We start from the raw sequence: 17,144 nt of genomic DNA, 5'->3' as shown, positions 1-17,144 counted from the left end.
ATCAATTTTTAAGATGCAATATTCTACTATATAAAGAAGTCCTTGTATTTTCTCAACCATATGGGTAAGTTATAATACAACTATTAGAGAGGTGCTTTCTATAATCATATTTTCTAAATTTCGTGTCCCTTCCTTGAACCATACTGAGGAAAATCACAAGTTTTATTAATGTCTTACCTTTGATCACGAATCACAACTTTGCTTTCTTCTAATGAGCCAGGTATTTAGTGGGCCCTTAGGAACTTTCTTTTCCTGCACTGAATGCTATCTCTATTTTTTATTTATTTATTTATTTTTTTGAGGAGGGTTAGCCCTGAGCTAACATCTGCTGCCAATCCTCCTCTTTTTGCTGAGGAAGACTGGCCCTCAGCTAACATCCGTGCCCATCTTCTCTACTTTATATGTGGGACAACTGCCACAGCATAGCTTGACAAGTGGTGTGTAGGTCCCCACCTGGGATCCGAACAGGTGAACCCCAGGCCACTGAAGCAGAATATGCAAACTTCACTGCTGTGCCGCTGGGCCAGCCCCAATGCTATCTCTGTTTTTGTCAGTAGTGAGGAATGCTTGAGTGTTTGTCAATTGAAAGAATATTTAGTGAAAAGATAAAGGATTCCAGCATCATTGTCCTCTTAAATTTTCCTATGCAACCAAAAGAGCTTGTGGCAGAAGCCAAATGTATTAGTCAGCTCCTGCAGAGTTTGTGATATCAGTCCTGGTATGTGACTGTTGTCTTCACAGACTACAAAAGTTACCTGGATGTGTGTTGATGGGAACCTTTGTGCCAATCATAGGCAAATATAATTTAAAAAACCCCAATTTTAGGTTATTTTTTCCTAGTATCTATATCCAATATTAAATAAAATAAAACATTTAATACACATTTATTTGAGTGATTTATTTAGACTGAAATTTATCTAGTTTTACTTGCCAGATGACTTTGTACATAGCTTACTTACATTTTTTAGCTACAGGTTTCTATTATTTGTTATTGTGGTGTCGTACTTGAAGTAGTGAGAGATATTAAGGTCTTAAGTTGAAAGGGGGATTTTAAAAACCATATATTATTTTCATCTACCATTTTCTTCAAATTTGTATTCTCTTTACTATCAGAAAATGCAAATGAAAATAGCTTTGGTTTTTGCTTTCATTCTAGCATGTCAAGTCTAAGGCACCTTACTTTAAGTGTTAGGATAAATTGGCAATCACTGTACAAATGCTGTGAGCTGTGTGGTATCCGAGTTTGAGGGAGGGTAGATGCATAAAGTCTATGAACAGCTCATGCTTATGCATGCACTGACAAAATGCTTATCCAGTTATGGGAACTTCCTGCTACCTCAGAGAAGACGGTAAGAAAGAGTGATTTGACCTCTCCAGATAAGGTATTTTTCACATAGGAGGTGCCGAACACATCAGTTTGGGCTTTTTCAATTTTAGGAGTCCACAGTCTGCTCGTCTATAAACCTGTAGTGAAATTGTGTTTGCTTTCTACAAAATTTCTGTTATGTTTAATGTTTTAAAAAATGTTGTATTCTGAAACAGAGTGACAGCATATTGCCTGAGTTTTTAAAATAGTTCTTTTGCAATAAGGGGAGAGGTAGAGATACATCTTTTAATAATTCTAATTTTTTTTTTAAGATTCTCACCTGAGCTAACGTCTGTTGTGAATCTTCTTTTTTTTCCCTTCTTCTTCTTCTCCCCAAAGCCCCCCAGTACATAGTTGTATATTCTAGCTGTAAGTCCCCCTGGTTGTGCCATGTGGGATGCCGCCTCAGCGTGGCTTGATGAGCAGTGCCACATCCGTGCTCAGGATCTGAAACAGCAAAACCCTGGGCTGCTGAAGTGGAGTGCGCAAACTTAACCACTTGGCCACAGGGCTGGCCCCAACTTCTGCTAAGATTTTGATAGACACTATTAAAATTTGTGTGTGCCATTTGAAACTTTAAAAACCCTTTTCTTATGAATCAAGTAATGCAAAATATGTTAAGGCTTTAACGTTGATGAATTATCGTTAAAGTAGTATGTTTTAGCCTTTCAACATTTGGACAGTAAGAGAGAATAGGCCTTATTGAGACATTAAAATCCTAAGTGGGCTTCAAATCAAAACTTTGCTCCTTTGAGTTACTGATTTACATAAAGTCTAGCAAGTTTTATAAGAAGTAGCAAATGCTATTCAAAAAGCTGTTATAACTCTCAAGATATGGAATGTTTTTCAGTCATGCTGGCTAGTATAGTTTTGTTATAACCTTCTTGTGTAAGGATATGTTGTGTGTATGTTGCTTCTGTTTCATTTTCCACGTCATGACATTAATGGTGAATGTTCTCAGTAAATGCTTTTCTTTGCTGCTCCGTAGGTGACACCTTCATCAGAGAGTGCTGAGTTTTCCCCACTTGTGACCTTGGCAGCACCTCTCCCAGAAGCCTCGCATGATCAGTTTGTGGCTCAAGGTATCCTTTTAGGAAGACATTCTACTTTCAAAAAGAAAAGAAGTTGGTCCAGGCAGATTATTTTGAAAGTAAATGTCTAGATAAGAACAAAATTAAATGCGTCATAGAACACAATGTCTAGATAAGAACAAAATTAGTCACAGAACATGACAGAATAAATTAGAATAAATATATCAGAAATTAACAAAACAACTACCCTTAACTAATATATGGGAATTTGGCCATCACCTAGTCTGATTGCCATTTGTTCCTTATTAGTTAAGCATAGATATTTGGTGTTTGAATTGGGAACTGATGGGTATTAGTTGGCTTCATTTTTCTCCCTCTTTTGGGAAAATATTTCAATTTACAACAGCAATCCACTTGAAAGTGAAGAAAGACTAGTCATAAGTATTTTTCAAAGGCTATGTGTCCATTTTAAAGGACGTAAAACATATTGAGTCTTTATTTTGTTAGAAATGTGTGGTAAATAGCCCAGGATTTATTTTTATTAGTGGCAATATATAAATTTTACTCTTTGTATTAGGGACTGCTTCTAACTCTGTTACGCTTCAAACTTTATATATTCTGAAGAGTACAACTTAGCTTTTGTTTATTCTAGAGAGTATATAGGCCTTTATTCTGCAGCATTAAATTCCTAACATATAAGAATATACTACCTAAAAAGGTAATTTTAAACACTTAAACAATGTAATTTTTCATTACAATATTTGTTCCATAACTTCCTAAACAATGTTTCATTTTGGTTTTTAGTGATTTATGTTAACAATGTACAAAAGTTTTTAATTGTAGAAAGTACTCATTTGATCTTCTTGAGAACAAAAGGAGCAAACTCAGATTGTTGAAATAGCTAAGAACACAGGGCATGAAATGAAATTTTATAATGAATTTCATGAATATTTATCTCTAAAAGTATATTGATTACTCTTAACTTTTAACAACTTTGAGATATGATTCAAATACGATACAGTACACCCATTTTCAGTGTACACTTCATTGGTTGTTAGTATATTCACAGAGTTCTGCAACCATCACTACAACTTGAGAACATTTTCATTACCTCCAAAAGGAACTCTGTCCCCATTAGCTGTCACTCCTCATCCCCTACATTCTCCCTAGCCCTAGGCAATCACTGCTGTACTTTCCCTCTTTATAGATTTGCCCGTTTTAGACATGTTACATAAATGGAATCATACAGTTCGGGATCTTTTGTGACTGGCTTCTTTCACTTAGCATAATATTTTCAAGATTGATCCATGTCATAGCATGTATCAGTACTTCAATTCTTTTTATTGCTAAGTAATATTCTACTGTATGGATATACCACATTTTATTTACCCATCCATTAGTTGATGGACATTTGGATCTTTCCACTTTTTGGCTATTATGAATAATAATACTACAAACATTCATTTACAGGTTTTTGTGTAGACATACAGTTGTGTGGAATTTTTTTGGTTTCATTATGCTTGATTTGAATTTCTTTTATTTTCAATGATTGTGCTTAGAATGCATGATTAATGCAGAGTTTTACTGGTTGCTAGTCACTTCATCACTTCAGTGGTATATTTAAGAAAAAAGCTTTTTAATCCTTTTTGTTGAACCTGCCAACGAATCTTTGAACAGTGCTAGAAAGTATTAAATATATGTTGTCAATGAGCCTTAAGACTAGAGTGATTTTTTTGTTGTTGTTAGATATCTTTCTTAGTTCCATCTCTTTAAAATAGTATTAAGATAAATTGTTTTTAGTGATAATGAGATTTTAATTCTCTCAGCTGGAACGTGTAGCAGGATTTCCCAGTGAAGCTGGTTAGTCCTTTTATTTCTTGTTCTGTTAATTCTTGATTAACCAGGGAATTATTATGCCCCAAAACAATTTAGAACAGGATGACAAGAATGTTCCCTAACATGTACATTGGAGCCACTTTAGATATCCAACTTTTCATATTTAAATTTAAATTCTTTCATGTTATAAGAAAACCTTTAACAGGGCCTCTCATGATCTATAAGTCTACATTTGATATACAAAGTTGAAAGGAATCATTAAAAAATAAAAAGGTTAGTGTATTTGTGTACTATAAATATAAATAGCGAATAATTCTCTCTAGATAAAATATGAAAATTTTATTGAATACCATATTGAATGAGTTGGAATTTCTTGAATGCTGTGCCCCTCTCCTTTTATTGGTATTCTTTTCTTCTGTATGCTTGCCCTAAAAAAGCTGAAGACATATAATACATATTTTGGGAATATTTAAATTTTTCTCTTAAAACCGTTTGAACTCTTTCTGTGGAATTACTCAAATTTAATTTTCCCGATTTTATTTGGTTTAAAATATCAAATCTTTCTTGACAATATGTAGTCCCAAAGTGTCTCCCCAAAGGAATTAATTAATTAATTACAAAGGGAAAAATCATAACTTTACACTGGGGAAACCTAGTAAACACCACCTTAATCAAATATGGGACAAGCAGAAATCATGTTTCTCCTGACATGGGGTACCGAGGATCTAATCATGAGGAAGCATCAGTCGTCAGACATTCCACAGAGTAACTGGCCTGTGTTCTTCACAAAATGTCAGGACCTGAAGGATAAAGCAAGACTGAGGACTCTCCCAGTGTAGAACCCAAAGAGACATGACAACTAAGTTCAGAGTGTGATCCTAAATTGGATCTCAAGAAGAAAAAGAACTTTGTGTCTTTGTTCTCAAGCACGTTAGTGAGACAACATGCAAAATTTGGAACAACGTCTATAGATTAGCTAATACCACTGCTTCAGTATTAATTTTCTGGTTTTGTGATTATAAAAGACAGAGTCTCTGTTTGGAAAATTAATTTAGGGTTAAAGGGGCATTATATCTGCAACTCACAAAGAGTCTGTATGGAGATACGTGGTAGGTGGGTAGATAAAATGTGGCAAAATATTACTACTTAGGGATCTGAGTGAAGGTATATGGGAATTCTTTGTACTTTAGTACTTTCCATAAGTCTGAACTTATTCAAAATATAATGTTTCTTTAAAAAAGAAATCAGACATGAGAGTCATGAGGGAAGGCCTTGAGGCAGATTGGCTTTCTTGTTAGTATCCCCTGCTGAGTCTTCTAGGAAAGGGTCACTGTCCCATATCTTCAGTTCTAAAATCCAGAATCTCTGAAAACTGAAAGTTTTCTCAAAACTCCCTTGGTAGTAAAACTTGCCCATACCTGAATACATTTGGCTGCAAAACCTGACCAGTACTGTGGTCTGAGGTTGTATTTACTCCTTTATCCATCATATTCATTGTGATTGTGCATATGCTATGCTGCAGAAATATTTATTTCATTATGGAACGTTGTCTAAGATCCCACTGGAGGTGTTAATTAATGTATGGTACATCTATCTTATTATTTTTCTAAAATCCAAAAATATTTTGAATTCTGAAATACTTCTGGCCCCTAGAATTTCAGGAAACCTCATTGTGAAAAAATGAGTTTTTCAGAAAAACACTGTGGACCATCTGTCTGTTCCTTAGCATCTTAATGCTTGTTACACAAAGCCCCACTCTGCCCTTCTTACACTCTTGCCCGTACTTCCCTCTTACACTCTCACCTAAGGCAGACACCTACACATCTGCGTACATGTAGACACATGCACACACACAGTGAAGGAGTTGGAGATGAGTCTGCACTGGAAGAATTCCCCATCATCTGTCTTTGGCACCTTCGGGAACTTTGCTCTGATTATCAGAACTTGTTGACGTGGTACATAACCACGAGGTAAACAAAATAGTGATGACTTTTGTGCTTATTTTCAATAATAGGTCAGCAGGAGACTGTGTCACCACGGCTTCCTCGTGATTCCTCCCTCGCTGCTCCTCTGCCCAGGCAGTGTGTTTTTGTCACTCCACCTCTTCTTTCAGCAGTGTGCAGCCTCTTGGACAGCCTGTTGGTGATTGCTCCGGGAGACACTGCAAGTGCTTTTCGACAAGCTCGTCTCCTAGAGCTGCTCTGTAGGTGAGAGACCAGTTCTCCCCAAGAGGCTGGGTCGTACAGATGAGTTTATGCAAGCGATGCTCATGACTCGATAAGACTTTACAGGTACTGGGAAGAGATCTTTATCCTTTCGCAGGCTCATTAGACTGCAGGTTTTTGCTTTTATCAGAATTGTCTTGACAGCTTTTATTTTAGATCTATTAAACCACTTCTATTGGTTTGTCATGTTGACTGTTAAGGCCCCTCCACAAAATCCTGATTTTTTTAGAATTCAGAAGTTCTAAACCTTATTTGTCCTCTGCCACGCTCAAGGAATATCCAATCCCCTTGGGCATTCTAAATGGGAGTGAAGGAGTTTGGGGGTTTATCTCCCTAGTGGTCGTATCAGAATAATGTTCATGGATTAAGAAATTGTTTTTTAAATTCATTTGGGTGATTGAACTTTTTATTAGAAAGTATTCTGTTAAAATTTAGGAAAATCATGATTTGGTTCTGTCATTCATCTAATATTAATAAGCCTCTGACATAACTTTTCCTGATTTTCTTATTGGTTACATGATATAATTAAAAAGTCCTTATAGGGCCAGCCCCAGTGGCCTGGTGGTTAAGTTTGGTGCACTCTGCTTCAGCAGCCTTGGTTTGCTTCCTGAGCGCAGACCAACACCACCCATCTGTCAGTGGCCATGCTGTGGTGGCAGCTCACATACAAAATAGAGGAAGATTGGGAACAGATGTTTGCTCAGGGCAAATCTTCCTCAGCAAGCAAAAACGAAACAAAACAAAACAAAACACCTTATATATTGTATTTAGTCTGACTTAAGGTCTAATTATAGTTCATTCACTCACTAGTGTTGCAGCCTTGGGAAAGTCACTTTAATCTCTGGAGTGTCATTAATAACACCTATTTAACGGGGTTAGTGCGAGGCTTAAAAGTGATGTGGTCTCAGGTGCTCCCTCGTCTACAGTCAGTGGTACTTCTCTGTACCCACCTCCCTGTTAACCACACGTTCATTTACATGTCTTCTCTGCCTCTGTTTCTGCTCTTTGCACATTCACTGTCTGAAATGTCTTCCTTCTTGCCAGATCACAGTGCTTTCTCTTTCCTTTTAGGATATTAAGAAAAGTCTAAAAAGAAAGAAGTTTTCCTTGTTTCAGTTCACTCAGTTGTGGTTCCTCCTTTGCCATTTGTAGTAAACAGCGAGTGTGAGTTTGTCCTGTTCACCTTTATTTGTCATCTTTTCTACTGGGATGCCTAGTAGAGTTGGAAAAGGAAACTGCTAGTTGATTGTCTTCCTTCTTGGATGTTTCCTGCCTCAAGAATGACTGAAATGGAGCTTTAGGAATATTCCTGTTTTTCAAGAGTCATAGTCTGTTGTGACATTACGGGCACAGAGATATTAAAAGATCTTTTATGGCAAAGCCTTATCACATTTCCATACTTGTTCTTTATTTCTGACTTAAAAAATTTTTTTTCCTGTTTTTTGTTATTTTGTTTTTAGCTTACTAAATTGGAACTAATTTCCCAGCAAGTGTTTTTCCTGTTTTAAATATGAACCTAACCACCAAGGTTTTTCTCTTGTTTGTGTTCCTTCTGAAAGGGCTTCATTATATTTTTTATTCTGCTTTTTAAGGTTTTATTAGGTATCTTTCTTCAGAATTTCTTGCCTCCCGTATTTATCATATAAGATCTTTTCCTGTATTCTGAAACATTGTAGAATACCTTTTTATAAACATTTATTGTCTTTAGTTATAAAAATCCTTTGTCTTGAATTCTATTCAAGGTTACATTCAAACTTCAAATTCTGATTTATTAATCTTTAATAACAAGCATACTAATGTCTAAAGGGTGGCCTTTTTCCATCCTTCACAGTATTGCAGATGCTGCCCTCATAGAGATGTGTGTCCAGGAACTCAAGGCCCCGCTGCCTTCGTCACCTCCAGTTGAACACACACAGGCTCAGGTAAGTGCCTCACGTCTCCCTCTCACCTCATCTCTGTTGTGCATTTGTTTGCTCTAAGTGCCAGAAACATAAATTCTGCTGAGGATATACTAGCCATAGGAGAAAGATGAAAATCTCTCAGGGTATACATGGTATGATGAGGTTATTTGAAATAGCTTACTTAACATTTTCATCTGAGACATCTTTGGATGGTAGAAAAGAGCAGTGGGGTTTGGAGACCTAGCTTCTGTTCCTGATTCCATCATTAACCAGCTATGAAGGTTTAATCACAGATCCTGATATTTTTAAGCACTGTAGTAAAAAAGGGGACATTTATGGCCCAACTTCCCCTTCTGTGATTTAAGCTCTCTCTTTCATTTTCATCTAAATTGAAGTTGTTAAAATACTTAATGACTAAGTTCTGTGTATTTTTAAAACCCCATATAATAAGAATAAATTTATTTTTGTTCCTTCACAGGTATTTACTATTTTTAAGTTCTTGCAAAAAGCTAGAGTCTGTATGTAAAGTGTGCTTAACAATTCTTTGTGTAGTTGTTGCTGATAGAAATGTTATCTCAAAAACAAATTTTAAGAAAGACCATGAGATTTATTTGGGGTCATAATAAAGGGTAGACTAGACCAGTATCTCTTGCTTTGTGATATCTTCTTTGAGCTTCCTGAATAAGGCAGACCCTCACCCAAGACTGGGTAACGCTATGCGCATTATCTTCGAAACACTTGTCTCAGTGCAGTGTTTTCATTTGTGAGTGTGCTTATTTCCATAAGGGCTCTCTCCTCCATTTTTCTGTCTATCCATCCAAGAAATCTTTATTGAGGGCCTACTGTGTACCAGGATCTTCCCTAAGTGAATAAAACAAAAACCCCTCCCCTCAAGTTGGGAGAGCAGATCATGAAGAAATCCATACATGCCCGATGATGCTAGACGTTGAGGAAGAATAACTGAAGCGGGGGACAGGAAGTGATGTCCGAGTTGGCAGGGTAGGGCTTTTCCATGTAGGGTGGTCAGGGAGGGCCTTTCAGACAGTGGCATGTGACCTTAAGTAAGTGAGGAAGCCAGTCCTATGGGACATAGCAAGGCCCCTGAGATTGGAGTATGTTTGGCCTATCCAAGAAACAGCAAGGAAGCCAGAATGGCTGGAGCAGAATCTGTGAGGGGGAGATGAGGTCAGAGGGCAAATGAGCTCCATTTGAAGTCAGGGCCTTGCGTCTTTTTGTGCGCTGTTGTACCCTGAATGCTGAGCACAGTGCCTGTCTCACGGCAGGCACTCGTCCAATATTCGTGGAGTGAATGAATAATAAAGTAACAAACATTTATGGGCTCCTTGTTTGTATTCGTTTATGTAATGCTCACAGCAATCACATGAAGTACCATTAGTGGCCTCATTTTATAAAGGAAATGACTGGAACCCAGAGATAAGTAACTTGTTCAGGTCGCTCATACAGTAAGGGGCAGAGCCAGGATTCCAGCCCACAGAGGTTGGTTCCAGAACCTACACTCTTTAAACCATTGCACTGCCTGGCGTTATGTGGGCTAAATGCTTCTTGGCTATCTGTCCTTATACAAGACCATTCATTCATTCCAGAAAAATTCTGGAGCATCTGCTCTGCCAGGTTGTGTTGCAGGTGCTAGTGACACATCTGTGAACAAAGTAGACACATCCCTGCCCACATGAAGTCTGTGTCCCAGGAGACAGACAGTAAATGGTGAATAAAATGTATTTTATCAGATGGTGACAGATGGTATGGAAAACAGTAAAATAGGATGGGTAAAGGGGGAGAAGTTGCTGTTTTTTCGGAGAGTGGTCAGAAAAGCCCTCATGAAGGTGAGATTTGAGAGAGACTGAGGAGGGGAGGAAAGGGCCGGGGGTGCTGGGCAGAGTGTGCGGGCAGAACTGCCCCGTGAGGTTGCACTCAGCCGAGGCACGCATGTGCTGAAGTGTGTGGTTGGTTGGTCTGGTTTTTTTTTTAAGAGTTTCAAACATAAAAAAAGACTTAACTTTATGAATTACTATATCAATACTTCATTAAATCTTCAGTATGGTAATTTACACAAGAGCCTAACAATTCAGCTATTCTCTCTCTAATGTTGTCTCTTGCTTTCCATGGTTTATCTGTTTCTGGTAACACTTCACACACCCAGAGGGCAGACTTGCTGTAATTTCCATAGTGTGGAAGTTGAAGGGAACAAAAAAGACTTTACAGCCATAAGGAAATTAAACTTCACAAACTGCTTGCATTTTACCCAATAGGAGAAGTGTAGAGCCACCTACACTTTTATGTAAAATCAGTTGGCAGATTAGATACAGGGAGGACATACTCATCAGGGGAAGCAGGACAGCACAACTGTTTTGAAATAGTCTGAGGTCACTTACCTTAGAGGCACGTATCCCTCCTCGAATGCAGGACAGTTCCCGACTCTCAGAACAGCAGAATAAAGTGGGGGCGGGGGAAGGTGTGTGTGTGTGTGTGTGTGTGTGTGTGTGTGTGTACAGAGAGAGAGTTCATTTATATGTTCACCTATATGGACGCTCTCATTGTCTGGCGATAGTGGATAAATGAGACATCACAACTTGTTCTTTAATTATTACGTATCCAGAGAATTAGTTTTTTAAAAGTACTTTTGCAAATACTTGTTGTAATATTAGCATCAAGTAACAATCCAGAGATGGTTTTATTGGTAATATTAGAGAAGATTTCATTTTTCTTTTATAATTAAGAATAGTATGTGGGGGGCTAGTCCAGAGGCGTAGTGGTAAAGTTCAGATGCTCCGCTTCAGTGGCCCAGGGTTTGCTGGTTTGGATCCTGGGCTCGGACCTACACGCCGCTCATCAAGCCACGCTGTGGGAGCATCCCACACAGAAGAACTAGAAGGACTTACAAGTAGGAGATACAACTATCTACTAGGGCTTTGAGGAGGAAAAAAGACAAAAACAGGAAGCTTGGCCACAGATGTTAGCTCAGGGCCAATCTTCAAAAAAAAAAAAAGAATAGTATTTTTATGTTGAAAGATAGTTGAGGGCAAACATTGACCATATTTGCATTTTATTTGTGGCAATAACTGGACAGTTAGGCTAGCTTCCTCCACCCCCAAATTGTGCTCTTTGAAGAATATTTTGTAATCTTTCTTTCTTTCCAAAATTGTAGACTTTATGGCTTTGGAATGCCCTTTTCTGTTTCTTACAGACTATTGATTCCATACTGTAGCTACCTGAAAAATCTCAGGGCTTGCTTTCTCTAAATGGAATTCAAAATTTGTTTTTGAAAATACTGTTTTGTTTGGTAATATTATAGTTGACAATGAGTGTTAACGTGGCTGTTAATGACATGCTTATGAGAAAAATAATGCTTTGTTGCTATGTATTCATTTCAGGTTTTTAAAATTTATGATTAATAGTTTATTAACCTATGTTACAAAGAAGTGACTTATAATTCTTGAAAAGTAAAATATTTTATCACTGAGGTGAGCTTGTCATATGATCTGTTTTGTTTTACTTTATCTCCTTTTTCAAATAGGTGTCCTTTCTCCTGGAATACCTGTCCTCTTTGTCCAGGCTTCTGCAGTCGTGTTTATTGCTAGATCCTGACCTTGTGACTCAGAACAAGCTTCTGAAACCTCTTATCACAAACGTCATTGGAGTTCTTACCATATGCACCAAAGATGTATTAGGTAAGCTTTATTTTTTTAGTTTAGACTGGAAATAAATAATATTGAGGAAAAAAATCTTACTCTGTGCCAGATATATACTTCAAGGTTACATTTTGAGTTGTTCTTTGCCAGCATTTTAGAAGGCTTTTATAATGTGTTTTATAGTTTGGATGTTTTAAGTGGTTCCAGGAGACCATTTGAGGCAAGTATGTATGTAGTAAAGAATCATCCCCTTGCTGTCAGTTTAAGTGAAAGTAAAGTTCTCTATGTAATGTTAGAAAGTATGGTGAAGTTTAGGTAGTAATTATTCTTATAAACTATGGCCAAGGCCAAATGACCTACTAATAACTCGTTTGCTATATAACAAGCATAAGCAAGTCTAGCATGTAGTATCAAAAATTTCCTAAGGTTTAAAATTATTGAAAAATATACTCTGATGAAAAGTTGAATATAATGCTTAGTAGTAGAGAAAATTAAAACAATGTAGGATCTTTATCAAAATTAAAATATGATAATTGTCTAAAATAGTTTATAATGAAGTAATTGATCGTTTGGTAATTCTCTTTGCCTATCAGTTCATTCTTATGTAGTCCTTTGAATTTTATGGATTTGCTTTATTTTAGATCTGGTAAGTGAAATGTTTTATGATGCCTGCAAATCCAGTCCTCAGTGTCTCATCAGTGTTAAAATTATCCCAGTGCTAGAGGAGCAGTAATTCCTTACTGGAAATTTCACAAATGGCAGTGATGTAAGCTAATTATATTAGACAATGCATTCTCTACAAGGGTGGTATCATCTGCCCTAAGGAGCAAAAATTGATTCTTGGGGGAAGAAAGCCTTAGCTATTAGAATAGTTTGTGGCCCTCCAGAGCTCAACTCTACACAATAAAATCTTATTCCTTAGTATTTATTTCTCTTGTTGGTTTTTCTTGGGTATCACTTGAGAAGCATTGACATTGAGCTCATGGAAGATACATGAGAAGTATGCAAGGTCAATGCTAAAGAACTGTGGTGCATATGTGGCTGTGAGTGGTGGGCTTTCAATTGAATGCTTGATCCCAAAGTCAGATGGCAAGAGGTGGCCTCTGTGTCTTGGCTGCCATTGGCTGCCTTGTGGATAGGGTTTGTTTTTTGTTTTTTGTTTTTGTTTTTTGAGGAAGATTAGCCCTGAGCTAACATCTGCTGTCAATCCTCCTCTTTTTGCTGAGGAAGACTGACCCTGAGCTAACATCCGTGCCCATCTTCCTCTACTTTATATGTGGGACGCCCGCCACAGCATGGCTTAATAAGCAGTGCCTAGGTCTGCCCCTGGGATCCAAACCAGCAAACACCGGGCTGCCAAAGCAGAGCGTACAAACTTAACCGCCATGCCACTGGGCCGGCTCCTACCTCATGGATGTTTCTATTGATTCTCTTGCTTTTCTTTGTGACTTGGGCTTTGAAAATTAAATTAAAAGTGTATATATTTTATTATTTAATTATGTAAAAGTTATTTAACCCATCATTAATTATGTCAAGTGCTAAAAAGAAAAAATGTCAACGATATCTGAATGTATATCTAACACGTGGTTAAGTTAAAAGTAATTTTCTCATATCTAGCAAAAGTTAAAACTTCACTGAAATTTTTTTAAGAAACTAATTAAAATTTTTTTGTGGAAAAATAACAGTTTTGAATGACTTTATAAAAAATTGGTTATATCTCTAGTTTGTATGTATGTGATTTGCTAATTTCATGTGTAATTTGATACATTTTAATTTATATGAGTAAATTAAAAGTTATTCAAGCACAGTTATAAAATTAAGTGTTAATGGTTTTTTAATTTTTAATTTAACTTTCCACTTAAATATTTATTTGGCCATCTTAAGCCTGTATTGAGTAAAATCAGTAAGCTTTATACTTATTCTTTTTAAAAGTACAGATATACAGATAGTACATAAGCAGATGTTTAGTATCTGTGGGATTAATATTTCTTGGGGCTGGTGATGAGGAAATATGTCTAAAAAGATTCCTTATAGAGCTGATAATATGGCGAAGAGGTTGAGAAGCACCAAGAATTGCTATAATCCTAACTCCCTGGAAGGTGCCCTTTCCAACTGCCTCATGGGTGCTGAAGAACGCTAAGATGGAAGCCCTTGGTTTGCTTGGTAATGGAGTTTGACAAAAGCTGGCAAACACTGCTGGTGGTGTAGTCAGAGAAGGCAGTGCTAAGAGAGCCACTGCTCTCCAGCTCCCATTTGCCAAATAAGGAGAAGGGAAAGCTATCTTTACTCTCGAAGGTTAATTGCTGCATCCTTAGCCACAGGCAGAGCTGAAGAATCCTCTTCTGTATTGTAGTTTTCCTTGTGGAGCAATACTCTTCTCGGTGCTTCAAAGAAATTCTCCTTTCTTTTCTGCCATGACCTTGGGATGTTCTGTTTTCCCCTTTCATCCCTGCACGAAGCTGCTAGAGAGGATGAAGAAAACAAGAGAAACAATGACTTGCTTTTACAATGTGCCTCTGTAATTCTGAAGTTATAGCTTAATATTCAATTTGTCATACTTTCTGATTGTTGAATATGTTTTAATAAGAGGAGCATGTGTGAGTACATATTTATTTGTCTATAGGAGGGTGAGGAAGACATCTTTAAGAAGCAATGGAAAAGAGAAATTAATTGAAATAAATTTTGGATCATGTTGAATTAAATTTGTCTTCATTTGACAAGTACATACCTCTTATTTTAAGTGTGATGAAGTGTCTTGAGCTTTGTATTTTAAAAGGTTCTTTGTCTTCTTTGTGTTTATAACTTGAAATGCTTTGATTAACTTATAGATGTGGAGTTAATATCGGCTTTTTATCAGACATGGACACATTTATTTAACCTTCTGGCTACACTCCTGAGGAAAGCTGGGGCTGCCTCTCTCCCATCTGTTACGATGGGTTTGGCCAAGCACTGGGTGGCCGTGATCGGTAAGAAGCTACTCTTACTGAGCTTGTGGTCTTTCTGCTAATGAAAATTAAGATAATCCTTATCTATGATTTTATATATATATGTATTCCCTAAAATTAAGTAATTTTATGGCATGGCGTATGAAAGAGAAACCAGATGCTTGGTTTGAGAAATTTGCAGTGCTCTTGAGAAGTCCAAAAAATGCATTTTTGAAAAATTGAAACACATTTCAAGATACCATAAAAACAAGTAAGAAAAGCCTGCCGTGTTATGAAGATACATGTGACATGATTGTAAAACAGTGCGATAGATTTACTTGTGTTGGTCTGGAAACCAGTCTCTTTCCTCATATGTATGGACTGAAAGTGGGTAAATCTGCATACATAAAATCCTGTGTATGCATTAACATGGAAAGTTGTAACAAAAATAGTGTCTTCTCTCACGACACAAGGATTTTCTTATAGCACAGAAATGCCAAGAGTATAGTGTAATTATTTTTATAAGATGTCTTCCGTATAATAATTGTCTACTAGAATAAGCAAATGATTATTTTTAAATTAACTACTGTCCATAATTTTTCATAAAGCCTCTTCTAAATTTTAGCATTGCAAGAAGACTTTTTTAACATAAATGTTTATAAATAACATTTATGCTACCTTGTTTAAATTACCAGTTTTAAAGTACTAAAAATTAAGTTCTTTTAAGATTCCAAGTTATCGCTAATTCAGTTGACATATTTTTTTCAGATTTCATTTTATCACTTGGTCATTCTCTAAACTTAGATATAAGATACATTTTGGTACCAGAGTCATAGTTTTGAAGTGAGATTTATGGCGAAATACATGTTGAACAAGAAGCAAGATTGTTGATTATCTGGATATGGGAGTTCTGAGTGTACCCTAAGGGGAATAGTGTCCATTTAGAGATCATTATTTTGTTAAAAGAGATAAAAATTGAAAGCAATTGACTGGTGGAGTGATTGAGATGGAGATTTTCCTCTTGCATCCATCGGGGGGGAATCAGTTTACCACCTAAATCATTAATAATATAAAGCAAGAAGCTTTATGGGACTCATATGGGGCACCGAAGCCACCTGGTCAAATCAAACCCACTGCCTGCTTTGGTAAATAAAATTTTGTTGGAACACTGCCACACTTCTTCGTTTCCTTATTGCCCGTGGCTGCTTTCATGCCACAGCAGTAGAGCTGAGTAGTTGTGACAAAGGCTTATGACCCACAAAGCATAAAGTGTTTATTTACTTCCTGGCCCTTTGCTGAAAAAGTTTGCTAACCCTTGATTTAAGCCTATTTACCTGACACTATTTCCCTAGTGATAAAAGAAAGACGTATTAAGTTCAAAATCTTTCTACAAAATACATACACAGTTTTATATAATAATAGTGCTAATCAAAAATAACCTACTATATAGTAGCTTTGATAATAGTAATGTTAATGAAAACTAATAAAAATAGTCATTGATATTCCTTGCTGTGGAGTTGTTTTTGTTTGTTGTTTGGTTTTTTTTTCTCCTTATCATTTTCCATCCCATGTGCTTGTACACATTTAAAACGTGATAACTTACAGCATCTATAACAATCTCTTCTCAGACTTGACAATATTTAGACATCACTTAAATGAACATAATTTTCATGAAACCCTGCTGTAAATTATTTTTTTTATGTTACTTAAGAACATAAGAATTTCTGTAAGCCTAAATCTAGGTGGAAATTCTTATGGTTTTAACTCACACAAGTATAAATCCAAAATAAATGAAACACAACAAAATTATAAACCAATGCTATCAAATTAATAAAATTAATGCAATGCAGCAAATGTTCTTTTGATTAAGTTAAATCAGTGCTCACAACAGGAAATTAATAATGACTGATTCACTGTAGCTTCTTTTGAGTTTGTTTGCCCATTCTTTCCACTCTGTGGTGTTTGGAAATCAGTTCATAACCACTCTTGTTCTCTAGCTAAACTACCCTGAAACCTTTGTTCCTACATCACGCCAACACTGCATTCTGTCTTAAGTCCTCTTTGGCATCAGCTTGCTTAAAAATAGAAACACAGTCACATGTACAAATGGTAATCTAGATAATCCAAAGTGTAGTTACATTAGCTTTTTTCTTAGGTTAGTACTGAAATTAAAAGCAAAAAACTCTAAAGACTTTGTGGATCCCAGTAGAC

At 36.6% G+C, this 17,144-nt stretch overlaps 1 protein-coding gene across 10 annotated transcripts in view; it reads left to right on the top strand.

Moving 5' to 3' along the window:
* The window catches only part of RTTN (rotatin), a 159,942-nt gene that overhangs the window by 114,754 nt on the left and 28,044 nt on the right, over nucleotides 1–17,144 (top strand). For all 10 annotated transcript variants that reach the window (XR_011441605.1, XR_011441606.1, XM_001493188.5 and 7 more), the window contains 5 exons: nucleotides 2,355–2,448; nucleotides 6,248–6,440; nucleotides 8,290–8,380; nucleotides 11,895–12,048; nucleotides 14,838–14,975. Coding sequence is in view for 8 of the 10 variants with exons in the window: in XM_001493188.5 (XP_001493238.3) it covers nucleotides 2,355–2,448; nucleotides 6,248–6,440; nucleotides 8,290–8,380; nucleotides 11,895–12,048; nucleotides 14,838–14,975 (670 nt within the window). In the remaining 2 variants the exon portion in view is untranslated. The remainder of the gene's footprint in view (nucleotides 1–2,354; nucleotides 2,449–6,247; nucleotides 6,441–8,289; nucleotides 8,381–11,894; nucleotides 12,049–14,837; nucleotides 14,976–17,144) is intronic.

This window comes from Equus caballus, chromosome 8 (assembly GCF_041296265.1).
Source record: "Equus caballus isolate H_3958 breed thoroughbred chromosome 8, TB-T2T, whole genome shotgun sequence".
NCBI classification, from domain to species: Eukaryota; Metazoa; Chordata; class Mammalia; order Perissodactyla; family Equidae; genus Equus; species Equus caballus.
The sequence above is the reverse complement of the archived record's forward strand: the minus strand, read 5'-3'. Positions and strand labels throughout refer to the sequence as shown.